This window comes from Carcharodon carcharias, chromosome 10, assembly GCF_017639515.1.
Source record: "Carcharodon carcharias isolate sCarCar2 chromosome 10, sCarCar2.pri, whole genome shotgun sequence".
In the NCBI taxonomy this organism is placed as follows: Eukaryota; Metazoa; Chordata; class Chondrichthyes; order Lamniformes; family Lamnidae; genus Carcharodon; species Carcharodon carcharias.
The window spans coordinates 24,632,074-24,646,717 of record NC_054476.1 but is presented as its reverse complement, the minus strand read 5'-3'; the positions used below and the strand labels follow the sequence as shown (position 1 = coordinate 24,646,717).

Sequence of the window (14,644 nt, the reverse complement as noted above, 5' to 3'; positions counted from 1 at the left end):
AACAACAGACCAGAATACATTTCACTTCAGTTTCTGAATAAGTTTTCTGGTATAACTGTTTTAATTGCAAATCATTTTTCTGTAACTCAATTAACCTCGTTGAGTTAAACACTCCAACTGAACTGTCCTGCATTCCTTCCTCCTGAACAATGTTATCAAATACAGTGCCAGCTAATTGGATTTCGATGCCTTCTTCTTGCCTTTGAACTGCCTGCTCATCTTGTTTATTTTGTTCTTCCTGATGGGCCTTTGGTCTTGTTATAACACAATCAGAAAACAATGCAGGATGTTCCTTCTGTAGAACTTCTATTGGAAACAGTTCTACAGGCTACTCAACCACCACCTACAACACCCACATTTGCAATCCAGCTATATAATTATGCAGTATAAATTGAACCCCTGCAATGGGCAATTTTTCCACCACTTTAACTATATCTTCACCTGTCTTCCATCTGCTCTTTAAATTTACCTTCCACAACTAAATAGATTTAGCATCTCCATGAACCCCACTTATTATTACCTTCTCCTGCAACACTCACTCTGAACAACAAATATCACTATTCACAACATTAAGGATTGACTAGCCTCTGTATCTCTTAAAATGTTAAGATCTTTACCTACTCCACCCTGTACACATGGAAAGACTTTCCCTTCACATACAAAATCTTTAAATATATCTGCAACCTACTGCGCAGAATTCTCTTGAGTAAACTATGAACACTTCTTTACCTGTCACTGATTCTCCCTGTTTTACCTGTACACAAACCATTGGTTTCTCCTGTGCCTGGACCTCAGAACCCACAGTAATTTTACTTCCAGAGCTTTTCTGTACCCCAATAATTCCTACAGATTTTTCCTGCAACCTCCAACACACTGATTTTGTGTGCCCCAATTTATTACAATGAAAATACCTCAACTTTCAAATATCACTTCTACCTTCAACACCTTCCTTTTTATTCTGAGAAAAAACTTCCTGGGAACTTCCAGCTACTCCTTCTCTTCCCTGACTACCTGCCTTCCTTTCACTTTCCCACTTTTTATCCTTTTCCAATTTGAAAGGGTGACAGAAATAAGGTTTAGCTCGATGAGCTTACTCATTATAATCAGCTATCTCTGCTGCTTGTCTTACAGAATCAACTTTCTGTTCCTCACATGAATTTTCACTACCGAAGGATTGAATCTTTAAATTCTTCCAAGAGAATGACTTCCCTAAGAGCTGCATTTTATTTTTAATGCCCATATCCGCCGGTCAAAATTACTTTGTTTTACTCTTTCAAGCTTAATATAAATTTGCCTAGGCTGATTTCTCATATTCCTAAATTTCTGCCTGTATGCTTCAGGAACCAACTCAAATGTACTGAAAATAGCTTTTTTCACCACATTATAATTCACCAACATTTCTTCTGAAAGCAAAATATATACATCAAGCCCCTTACCTACCAACTTAGACTGTGATAACAATGTCCAATTTTCCTGTGGCCATTTCATCTGTTTAGCTAGCTTCTCAAATTAAATAAAAAATGCTTCAATTTCTTTTTCCTCAAACTTTGGAAGATCTTGGCCAAATGTAAACATATCCCCACTGGGTTCTACTCTGGGGATAAATCCTTCCTCACCTACTGACATCTCTTTTCTAACTGCCAACATTTTCAGTTGCAATCCTCTTTTTCTCTCTCTTTCTCTTTCCTCCTTCTGCATTTTTGCAATTTCTAATTCCCTTTTAATAGCCATTTCTCTGTCCTTTGCTTCTAATTCAAGCTTTCTCATTCGCAACTGAAGTCTCACTACCTCCAGCTATGACTCATTAGTGTCAGGTTTCACTTCCAACTGTGTATGCTGTGCTATACTTTTAACTATATCAGATTTCCTAGCCCCCGCAGATAACCCCAATTGTAACTTATCCGCTAACCCTATTAACTTACTTTTGGTTATTTTCTCCAACCCAATCAGAGTTATCTGTTATACTTTCAGACAAGTTTTAGCAATTGCCAAAGCCATCTTGCAGTCTTACCACTTCTAAAATAACTCACCAACTCCTGAATTCAAGGAGCCTCTTATATTTGTAAGCTTTATGATTCACCAACTCCTAACCATTCAAGGAATTAGAAATATAAGTGATCCTGGACGAGCCCCCAATTGTTATGAGCTTTGCAGTTGGTAAAGCGGAGTTGTTTAAAATTCCCAGAGGGAACCTTTAAACAACTGTCATAACCTGTAATTTTAAGTGTTATGTTTGAGATGCGACTCTAAATTCAGGGATCAGACCACCAATTCTCGAGGCTTTCCATTAAACTAATTTAAACATTTTATTAATTTACACAGGTTAAAATATATACACATGGCTTCAAATTACCACTATCATAACTTTTAACAAATTCCCAAACTAATCTCCATTAAGGCAACAGCAACCCATAGACTTGACCAAATACCAAGCAAAGCATTTTCACCTTACAAATTCAGAATGAGGTTCTTTTCACTGTGGAGCCAGTTGCAGGCTTACAGCTGCCTTTTGATTTCACACCCGAAAACTGCACAAGTTATACCTACCACCACTGATTGAATTCAAATTCTCATTGTCTCACCAGTCTCTTTGAACTTCATCTTTTAACAATGAAACCCCTTTCATAGTACCAATTTTATTAGTATTTTAAACATATTGCTTGGTATCTGCTAGATAAACATCAGATTTTCACCCCACTTATTGAATTTTCTATTCAAAAAAATGCAAATGCACGCTATCTCTCTTACATGTCAAAACTAGTACATATCAAAGTACCCAGACTAGCTGGCTTTAATCCAATTAAGACACACCCACAGACTAAACTTCTATTTTAAAAGAAAATATTTTCCAAAATATTAGACACATGAATAGCTATATGACATTTACTTGCCGCAGGGTTCCTAGCCTCTGACCTGCTCTTGTAGCCACAGTATTTATATACCTAGTCTAGTTCAGTTTCTGGTCAACGGTAACCCCCAGGATGTTGACAGTGGAGAATTCAGTGATGGTAATTCCACTGAACATCAAGGGGCAATGGTTGGATTCTCTCTTGTTGGAGATGGCCATTGCCTGGCACTTGTGTGGCGCGAACGTTACTTACCACTTGTCAGCCCAAGCCTGGATATTGCCCAGGTCTTGCTGCATTTGGACAGGGACTACCTCAGTATCTGAGGAGTCATGAATGGTGCTGAACATTGTGCAATCATCAGCGAACATCCCCACTTCTGACTTTATGATGGAAGGAAGGTCATTGATGAAGCAGCTAAAGATGGTTGGGCCTAGGACGCTATTCTGAGAAACTTGAACCCATAAACCTCTAGCTTAGAAGTAAAAGTTCTAACCACTGAACCATAGCCTGAATCTTCTGGTCGCCATATGGGGGTGGGCCCTGCTTGCCCACGCGTAAAATAATGCATGGTGACATTGGGCATGCGTCCCAACGTCACCGCACGTCATTCCGATTTCAGTTCGGTGGGCGTGCACTGGAGTCGGCTGGGCGCCCACGGAACTGTCAAAGACCCATTAAGGCCATTTAAATACCAATTTTAATAATTAACAGGGCTGCCCGTCCAACCTTAAGGTTGGAGGGCAGATGAAGAACCCAGGCGGCCTTTGCATTTTTCATGGAATCTTATCCATGGTGGGGGGGGGGGGGGAGACGAGGTTTCATGAAGGATTTATAAATGTAATAAAATTTTTAATTAAAATTCATTGACATGTCCCGGCTCATGTGGCAATGTCCCATGAGGGGACATGTCTGAATATTTCTTTTTCTTCATTTTGATTTTGAAAAATTGAAATAATCACTGAAATAATTTCTGCGTTCTTTCCCGCGCATGCCCCGACTCTCCCTCCTCCCCCCACCCGCACAGGGAGCGCTCAGCGCTTCTGGATGTGCATCACGCTGGGCGGCGCCCAGCCCGCATGAATACGAGAAAGTTCTCTCCCTTGTTTGACATCTAACAGTGCTGCTCCGCTAAGACCCAAATTTAATTCAGGATGTATGAAAGAAAGAAACATTTTTACTGATCAAGTCAGTAGCTTCAAAAAGAAAAGGAATTATCATAGAGGGAAGAATATATACATAAACAGGAAAGTATTTAGATTTTAAACAAAATCTGTAAATCCATTGTGGGAGATGAAGCTTAAGGAATTGGGGTTAAGGAATTTTATGGAGGGGTGTGAAAATAATTAACAAAATTTTGTTGAGCGTTAGGTAAATAATATTCTAGATATACATTGAATATAGAATTCTAGACTTCTAGATTTTCTATTATTATAGAATTGACTATTCCAGCACACTCCTGGCTGGCAACCCATATTCCACCCTCCATAACTTGAGATCATCTAATACTCTGCTGCCCATCTCCTAACGCAAAAGCCCTGTTCCCCTATCACCCCTGTGTTCACTGATTTGCATTGGTCATGGTCAAGCAACACCTCAGTTCTAAAATTCTCATCGTTTTCAAATCCCTCTGTGGCCTCACCCCTCCCTATCTCTGTTAAGTCCAGCTGTTCCGCAGTGCTCCAGGATATCTATGCCCATCTAATTATGGCCTCTCGAGCATCGCTGATTTTAATCTCTCCACCATTGGCAGACATGCCATCAGATGCCTCGGCCCTAAGTTCTGGAGTTCCCTCCCTAAACCTCTTCCTCTCCCTACCCCACTTGCCTCCTTTATGACTTCAAACCTATTTTTTAACTTAACTCTTGACCATTTGCCCCAAACCTCCTTATTGGCTCTGCATCAAATTTTGTGTTATAATGCTCCTGTGAAGTGTCTATTGACATTTTATTATGTTAAAGGTCCATATAAATACAAGCCATTGTCATTTAATATCAGTGAAGTCTGCAATACTTTTAGCCCATGTTGACCTTCAATACATTTCCTGTATTACAGCAATGATTAAACTGCTGACACAATGGGGTGAATCTTGACATTGGCCGGTGGTGTAAACTGTGTGATAGCAAATCACTGGCCCATTGCTCATCTGTCCTCATGGTTATTTTCATTGAAGACAATGGATAGAATTAAATGAGCTGACAACTGGATATCGCCTGTTTTACACAATCACCATCAACCCCATTTAGTTTGCAGTCAGTTACTGGTGCTGCAGGTCCAGCAGTATACCTGAGAAACACCATGGGAACGCGGCTAGTCTTCATCACTTCTGTTCCATGTTCTATGTGGGTAAATCCTGCCCATGTTCTGCTTTTAGCAGTAGCACTAACATCATTGAGGCAATGAATCTTTTTTGAGCACTATTAATGGACTGAAAGGTTAGCTTTAAAAAAATAGTTAAAGAAATAAAATCCACACACTGACAGCAAAAATAAAAAGGTCTGATTGAATTATTCAGCACCTGGTTCTTCAATTTTGACTGACATTTGCAGGTCTGTAAAAACTCATCTTCAGGGTTTTATGAAAAAGGATTGCAAAGCCTCTGTGCTCTAAGTCAATCAGAAAGAAAGGAGTTTTAACATGAGTGAGTGGGTGGGGATTGTTTGAGGGTGGGGGAGTAGTTAAATGGGCAAAAATTCCAAGTGCGGGACAAGGGGTGGGCAGCCAAGTCACTCACAGGGGTAGATTGATATTTTAAATATGTTAATGCAGCTAGAAACCCTGCATTTAACCAGCTTTGTGGGTTTAATTGTGGACTTCTGGGTATTCCAAGCCTATGCAGACTTGGCAGCTCCAGCAGGGTAAGCACAGCCTTCACACAGCACTCATTGTGGGCCAGGAGGAGCAGGATTGCTACCTTCCAGCCCCCTTCCAAGCACCCCAACCATCAGACCCATCACGTTCCCCCCACCCAACAACATACAACACACCCATTCTCCCCGACCTGTTACGGTAAACATCCAAAGGCTCCTTGCAGATTTAACAAACACCAATCCCCATTAGGAGTTGAGCATGTATTCGAAACTGACATTTCACTGCTTTATTGTTGCAGATGTTAGAAGTGCCTTTTTTATGATGCAGGAAGTTCTCCTGGTGCCCTGACAAGGATTCCTCACTTTAATTATACCACTGTGTCAGCTATAGCTTCGTGGATGGCACTTCTGCATTTGAGTCAGGATGTAGCAGGTTTAAGTCCTACACCAAAGACTTGCACACAAGATCATAGCAAGCAATCCTGAGGGAGTGATAGCTCTTTGAGATGCCATCTTTCGTTAAGCTGAGGCCTCATCTCCCCTCTGAGGTAGACATAAAGATTCCACTGCAATCTCTCAAAGTGGAGCAGGGGACTTCCAGCCCTTGGACAATATTACCCTCAAGCAACGCTTAAAAGCAAAATATCTGGTGATTATCATATTGTTGCTTGTAGAACTTGTTGTGTGAAAATTTACTGCTGGATTTACATTGCAGCAGTGACTCCACCTGAAAGAAGTACTGCTTTGGCTGTGGAGACATTTGAGGAATTGTTAAGAGCACTATTTGATAGTTTTTACTGGTCATTCATCTTATTTGCTATTTCTTGAACCTCACTGTGTACAAATTGGTTATCATGCTTATCTACAAAATAACAATGGCTACACTTTAATAGTAATCTATTGAAATGAGGAACTTTGGAACCATGGGGATGTGTTGAGGTGCAATATAAATGCAAGCTGTCTCCATCTTTGCCTGGCCTACCAGATCTTTTGAAGCTTTTTTTTTGTTTTTCTTTCTTGTGTTTACGCAAGAATGTTTGAAAATTGTTAATTTCCACGTTTACGTTGTGCAGAAAAAAAATCAGATGCACAATGGTGTCTGTGCCCTGAATGTTCCCCCTCTAAATGAAGAGCATCTTTTCAGCAGTGGTAATGCCTGATTATAGGTTAGTACATTTATCAAAGGTGCTTTCCCATAATGTGTTGTGTTAATCATAAGCCAACAATCCCTCTGGCTATTATGGAGTGAATTTCCTGACTGGCACAATTTCCAAATAAATGCCTAATATCCACATATTTTAAAATATGATTATTAACATTTCAAAATAAACAGAATCAGGTCTGCATTGCCGGGAGCAGAAGGTGATTTAGTAAATTCACATCAAGCATTTTTATGAGAACAACAGTTGCTCAATACAATTTCACGTGTAACAACATGTGAAAGTGCTTCCAAATCTTTCTAGACCAATTTACAGAGTTTCTCCCCTATAATGACTGTACTTCCTTATACAGAGTCAGGTGTATACCTGAGCTGACTATCTCCTTGTGTGGTATTGATGTACTATTTGGGCAAAAGACTTGTGCATATGCAGATAATCTCTGGGTGAAGTTCATGTAAATAAATTAATGGATTTTTATTCATTATTAAAAACCACCCCTTTCAATTAGTTTTTTTAAAAAAGCAAATGCAATTAACATCTAAATTTCAACTGTGCAGCATAAATAAGCAGTGAAATTTTGTAGTCATCATGTGTTGCTCTAAAAATTGAACTGGAATTTATAAAGCCATTTGGGGAAGTATGGTGAGGTCACACAGTGACTGCAAAGGTATATAGACTGGTTAAGTGTTTGAGTGTACGTGGGGAAATGTGAAATTATTCATTTTGGTAGGAAGAATGGCAAAGCAGAATATCTTTTAAAAGGTGAGAGACTATTAACTGGCCATATTCAGATTCGGGGTACTTGTACACAAATCACAGAGAGTTGACATACAGATACAACAAGCAGTCAGGAAAGGAAATGGAATGTTAGCCTTTGGCTGGGATTTTCCAGTCCCACCTTGGTGGGACCCGCTGTGGGGGGTGCAGCCAACCAGCCAATAGTACATTGACTCTCGGTGGGACCGAAAGATTCCAGCGGCGTGCAGTGCCGGAAAATCCCAGCCTTTATTGCAAGGGGCTTCAGAATAACATCATGGAAATCTTGCAGCAATTATACAGGGATTTGATGAAACCATACCTCAGATACTCTGCAGTTTTGCTCTCTGTATCTAAGGAAGGACATAATTGCTTTAGGGGAATTGCAGCAAAGCTTCACTAGATTGATCCCTAGGCTGATGGTGTCATCATTTAGGGAGAGATGGAGTAAAATAGAGCTCTGTTTTCTGGAGTTTAGAATGTGAGGTGATCTCATTGAAACATATAACATTTTTCGAGGACTTGACATGTAACATTTTTACAGATAGACGCTGAGAGTTTGTTTCCTCTGGCTAGAAAGTCTAGAACTAGGGGCCATAATCATGAGACAAGGGGGAGGTCATTTAACACAGATCAAGAGAAATGTCTTCATCTCAAGGGTTGGAATCTTTGGAATCCTCTACCCTATACTGCTATGTCTGCCAAGTCAAAGGGTATATTCAGCACTCAGATCAAAAGATTTTTAGACACTAAGGGAATCAAGGATTATGAGGATAGGATGGGAAAGGTGAGTTGATGTCGAAGTTCAGCCTTAATCTTGCTGAATGGTGGAACAGGTTTGAGACGATCATATGGGCTACTCCTGCTCTTATTTTTTGTGTTACGTTCTGACACAACTTTTGTTAGAAGTGCAATTTTTTCTAAAACGATCAACTAATCATTTCCCTTTTTTATTTCTTGGTGAACCAGTTCTGAGTATTGGAGAGGGCGGATTCTGGGAAGGCAGTGCTCGAGGCCGAGTTGGATGGTTTCCCGCTGAATGTGTGGAGGAAATTCCAGCAAATGAAACCAGACCAGGTAAGGACTGAAATGAAAGGATGACAGAAAGCTGACTGGTGAAGCTTTGACACTGTGGTTTGCTGCAGTTCACTTGAGTATAAAGAACATATGGTGGAGTGAGTTAACCTTTGGACTTTTTTTTAACCTTGGTTCTCCTAGTATTAATATCACAATGTATCATTGTAAACGTTGGATCCTTTGAGGTGTCTTCACTGATAAACATGATTGATTTGCTAACCCAGACCAGCACACCTTTGTAGCTGGCAGGCAAATGTGTAGTGATGGGAGGCAGTTAGCAATTAATAAATCAAGAAATAACAGTGTGAACAGACAAAGCAAAAAAAAAAATCTGTTCTTTTAAGACATCACATGCTCCCCTTTTTTTTTGCTGCACAGAACTGCAATGGCAAATGTAGCTTCACCGTGCCCCAACCCCAAGTCATGTTCAAATCTGCATTTGGCGCAGCTAGCCCCGATTTCCTTCCATCGACACCTGGATGAGAATCCTTGAGGCTGATTTTCCTAACCATTGACCCCAGGTACTTCCCATTCCCTAGCTGCAAATTGAGGGGAGCGAAGGAACACTTATTAATGTAAGTGTCCACCCATATATGGTGCTGCAAGATTTCCAGGGTTTCCCTCAAAATGGGAGATGAGGGAGATGGATAATGTGAATGAGGCAGGAAGTGAAATTCCTGGGACTCTTGAGTCTTTGTTCATAGTTGCAGTCATATGCACCATAATGGGTATAAGTGACCTCTTTTATTGGGATTCCCTCATGGATCTTCAAGATCAACTTCTCCTTTTGGAAGGCAGTCAGAAGGACATTACCTTCATATCTCTTGAGCCTTTTGTTCTCCAATTTGTCCCACTGTGCAGCCCCCAGTATCTGAGGTGCAAAAATCTCTTCCAGTCAAATATTAGGAAGGCCAAAGTCATTGTCTTTGGTCCCCACCATGAACCATCCTCCTCCCTGGCAATTGTGTCAAGCTGAATCAGCCTGTTTGCAACCTCAGCATCTTATTTGACCCTGAGCTGATCTTCCGACTACATATCCTCACCACATCACCAAGACTGATTACTTCAATCTCTGCAGAATCGTCTGACTCCAGACCCTGCCTCAGCTTATCTCCTGATGAAAGCGTCAGCCATATCCTTGTTACCTCAGCTGGACTATTCTAAGGCTATCTTGACTGACCTCCCAGCTTCCACCCTCCATACACTTCAGCTCATTCAACTCCGCTGCCCATATCCTGACACACACCAAGACCCATTCACCCATCACCCCTGTGCTTGTTGACTCATGGTTTTGCAACGTCACAAATATAAAATTCACCTTTTTGTATTTCCCAGTGACTTCACCCCTCCCTATCTCTATAAGCCCCTCCAGTCCTATAATACTCTTTGCATTCTTTTAATTCTGGCCTCTTCTATATTCCTGATTCCCTTTGTCTTATGGTGGCCATACTATCGGTTGCTCAGACATTAAATGCTGGAATTCTCGCCCTAAACCTCTCCACCTCTTTACCTCGCTCTCCTCCTTTAAGACACCCCTTAACGCCTACCTCTTTAACTAAGCTTTTGGTTTTGTGACTCGGTGTCAAATTTTGGCTCCTATGGGATGCCTTTGGATGTTTTCTACATTGAAAGTGCTATATAAATGCAGGTTTTCATTGTTGTTAGGCCTTCAACAGTGGCTGGGTTTCCACCCTTGATTCTGGGCATACATTCTTGTCACGTGCCTGGAGACCATCAGGCCTGTGTTTTCTTTTATTCATTCAGGGGATGCGGGCTTTGCTGGCCGGGCCAGCATTTATTGTCCATCCCTAGTTGCCTTTGAGAAGGTGGTGGTGAGTTGCCTTCTTGAACCACTGCAGTCCATGTGGTGTGGGTACACCCACAATGCTGTTAGGGTGGGAGCTGCAGGATTTCGACCTAGCAACAGTGAAGGAACGGGCGATATGTGCTAATGACCTGACCCCGATAGACAGGTTCATCGGAATGAAGAATAGGCCGTACAGCCTTTTGAGCCTGCTCCAACATTCAGTGAGATTATGGCTGATCTTCCACTTCGGCTTCATTTACTGCCCTATCCCAATATCTCCTGATTTCCCTAGTGCCCAAAAATCTAGCGATCTCAGTCTTCAATACACTCAGTGACTGAGCAGCCTCAGCTCTTTGGGGTGAGATTAGTCAGTCATCCAGGTCTGGGGAAGGGGGAGATAAAACATGAACAACAAAAGCTCTGCAGCTCAGGCAGCATCCAGGGGGAAACATCTGTTTGTGATTCAGATCTTAACCCTTCCCTCAGTGGGAGGAGAGGATCATTGTATCAACAGTCTAATTACTTTCTGTCCTTCTTCATGGTACGATAAAAATAGATTCTGATAAACTGTCAGAATAAAATATATTAGTAAGTACAGAATAAAAATGAGAGAATTTTCTTGAAGGCTTAAACAAAACCAGGTCATCCAGGTGAACTGCCCAGTAAAAGAAATTCATTTCCAAACACGCATTATCATCTGAACATGATGAATGTGGATGGCACTTCCCATCTTGCTAAGTCTGTTGCTCATACTCGATAATGGAACCATCTGACATGTGACATTTCATTTTTATCACAACAGATTGATGCAACTATTGTAGAAGCTGAGAGAAAAAAAAAAGCACAGTTGCTTTTAATCCTGCTTGCCCATGATATCCTCTTGTCGTTCACTGACATCTATGTCTTAGCTTGACATTGAACTTGCCTGTCCTCTAGCGAACCCAATCTTTTCCAGGTCGACACCCTTTAGTCTTCAATAGGCTGCATTTCCATTCCCAAATCACAAATGCCTCAGTACTTCTTCTTTTGACCCCTCGCTCTGCGTTGTTGCCCTTTTTCTTTCCATGTTGCTGTTGAAACTGGGAACTCAGAGCCATTTGTAACCCCACCAAAAAACATTGTACCAGAAAAGCCTGTTTCAGCTCTCTTTCTTTTTCATTATTTATCCTTAACCTGCAAGGCGATGTAATGTACATCTTGAGGTGTGAATGTTAACAACACTTGACCATCAGGCTACATGGCAGGAAGTAAATTGTCCGACTGCCTCAGGCATTTACACTTTGAAAGGGAGATTTTGGAGATTCTTGTGATGAGAATGATAGAATTTCAATAATTTTTTGTGCAGAAGTAGCCTGATTTGTGCAGATTCAATTACGAGAGTCTTGAGTGAGAATATTCCTCTTGCCTCCAAGTAGCATGGACCTTGAGCCCTGTGTTGTTAAATCACTCAGGCTGGAGTTACCGGGTTTTTAATGTTTAGAGGCTGACAACTAGAGCATCCATATCCTTGACCATTTATAAAGTGCCCAGGAAATCCAATGGATTGATCATCTGATTGCTTTTCAAACAACTGCAGGTTCCCCTCCAAGACACACACCATTTTAACTTTTTGTTGTTGATATAGTTAGTCACGCTTGTTAAGGATAACTATTCCCGTCCCTTTGTCAGGTTTACTTATGTGTATGTCTGGGTTGGTCTTTTTTGGGTTCAATGAGAAATGTGTCTTCAATGGAATGGCACCTAACCTCCTATCCCTTGCATATTTCTGATGTGTGGATGATATATTTGCTATATTTAAATCTGCAGTTGCATATAATAATTTCCTTGCATGTCTTAATGGGCTCCAATCTGCACTCAAATTCACCTTTAAAATAGAGCAATCAAATGAACTCCCTTTCCTTGGTGTACTCATAAATAGGGCCTGAGCCATTTGCTCACAATGCAAGCTTGATGCTGAAATAGGGCGCATCATAGACATCCTGCGGGATAATGGCTATCCTGATCAGATCACTTCATGCTGTGTATCACGCAAACTTATGAACAGGCCCAAGATCATCACTTTCGGCCCAGAAAAGTTCCCAGCCTCCTTCAGATTACCCTGGAAGGGCAAGGTATCTCAAAAATTTGAACAACAGGTGAAGCTAGCTGTTTCACGCTGCTACTATGCAGTAGCAATATGAGTGGTATTCGCCACCAATAGGATGTCAAGCCAAAAAGACATTCTGCCTATCACACAAGTGAATAATGTGGTTTATGAATTTCAGTGTCAGTGCAATGCCTGGTATGTAGGCCAAAGGTCCCAAAGATTGGCGGCTCATATCAAACAGCATGTGCCAGCCGCTGTTCACAACAGGCAAGGTACAGACCATACCCAACCAGCCCGTGCTTGCAAAACTCAAAACACAGCATCCCATGTTAGATGCAATTCCGCAATTGACAACATTTGCTAAGTAATCCTCAGTGTGCTAAGAAGTATGCTAACAACCAACTTAAGGTTGTCAGTTGGGCTTGCAGTGTGGCACGTTTTTGTGTACTGGAAGCTACATAAATTAATACACAGGGCCCTGTTCTTTGCAAACAGAAAGAACACGTAAACACATTGTGCCTGTTTAAGCTAAACAAAATAAGTGACAGCCGTTTGCTGGTTCATTCCCCAGGGGAATGTCTTGGCCAATCAATGTCAAGCTACCTGGTTTAAATTTGAAATGCTTTGCAGTTAACTGTCAGTCATTATCAGCTGGTGCATTCTCCATGGCAATGGCTCTACCAATCAGAGCCCATTTGTCAACCAATCAGCACTCTCCTCTCATACAGTGTAAATTTGTTGTTTCCCCTGACATTGACATTTTCTTATGAATTGTCCTGATGAGTTCAAGATGAAAATCTCCAACAAAAAAAGTCTCTGTTTTCCAGCAATTCTCAAGTTCTGTGCTACTGAACAACTATTTGCTATCTATTGGTTGAGTTAATTGACCTTTAGTGCATTGGGTGTTCAAACGACGAGCCATGTGACCAGGAGGCCCACAAGCAAGTCTGTCCACTCTATCTTTTCACAGTTGCTTTGGCAGCCAGTGGGCAAAAGTGCAAAGTCACATTGGTTGTCAGTCGACCTTAGCTCACCCTGTTGTGTGGTCAGCCTACCTGTCCGTCATGGAGTTTCCCCCATCTCCGGTGCTCGTTGCTGTCTTATTGCCAAAGGAACTGAGTGTGGGGGCTGCTTCACCTAGTCTGCCGGTTAATGTGAGCGTGAGCCCTGCTCAGTGCTTGCTCTGAGGAGCAGACTCCCTAGCAACCTAAGATCTTTCAATTGCAGCTTTATTCCAGGTTTCTAGAAGTTGTCATCAAGACAGTACCCATTATTTATAGAGGGCTTTTTCCTTATTTTAAAAAAGAGCCCAGATTATAATCATTTGTGTTCAGTTTTTTTTTCCACTTTAAGTACAGTGGGTCCTTGTAATAATCACCTTTGAGTTTGCCAGGCAGAATATTGAGATTGCTAAAATCCACTTCACCATGACATAGAGACTACTTATATGGGATCATAAAAGTGGACTTTTTGTTTAATTTAATCATATGACATTCCTTTATCTTTTTAGTCAACTATTTAGCCGACTTAATAAAGGCTTATTAAAATTACAGATAAAGAAATACGGTTGGCTGTCAAAGCCCTTCAGGCAAATAGGTATTGTAGAATCATACATCACAGAGGAGGCCATTCAGCCCGACGTAGCTGAGCTGGCAGTTTGAAAAGAGCAGTGCACATCCCAGACGTTTTCCCCATAAAACCTGAAAATGAGTCTTCTTCCATAACATGTCTAATTCCCTCATCAAATTTCCATTGGAATCTGATTCCAGCACCCTCTCAGGTAGTGTGTTCCAGGTCTTAACAACTCAAAATAGGATTAGAGAGATGGTGGCAACTTGGGTGCCTAATTGGCCAAGATAAAACTGTCTTCTCATTTCTCTCCAGTTATTTTGCCAATTATTACAAATCTATGATCTCTGGCTGTCGACCCACTTGCCAGAGGAAAGATTGTCCCCCTACGTACTCTATCAAAACCCCTCATCATGAAAAATGCTTTCATTAGATTCCTCCTTAACCTTCTCATAACTCTGCTTTGAGGAAACCAATCTAAGTTTCTCCAATTTCTCCACATAACCAAAGACTCTCATCCCTGGTATCATCC

The 14,644-nt window shown here is 41.2% G+C and overlaps 1 protein-coding gene across 1 annotated transcript in view; it reads left to right on the top strand.

Moving 5' to 3' along the window:
• shank2b (SH3 and multiple ankyrin repeat domains 2b) overlaps positions 1-14,644 on the top strand; it is an 834,833-nt gene that overhangs the window by 340,687 nt on the left and 479,502 nt on the right. The window contains exon 13 of the mRNA XM_041197641.1: positions 8,543-8,650. Within this exon, the coding sequence (XP_041053575.1) occupies positions 8,543-8,650 (108 nt within the window). The remainder of the gene's footprint in view (positions 1-8,542; positions 8,651-14,644) is intronic.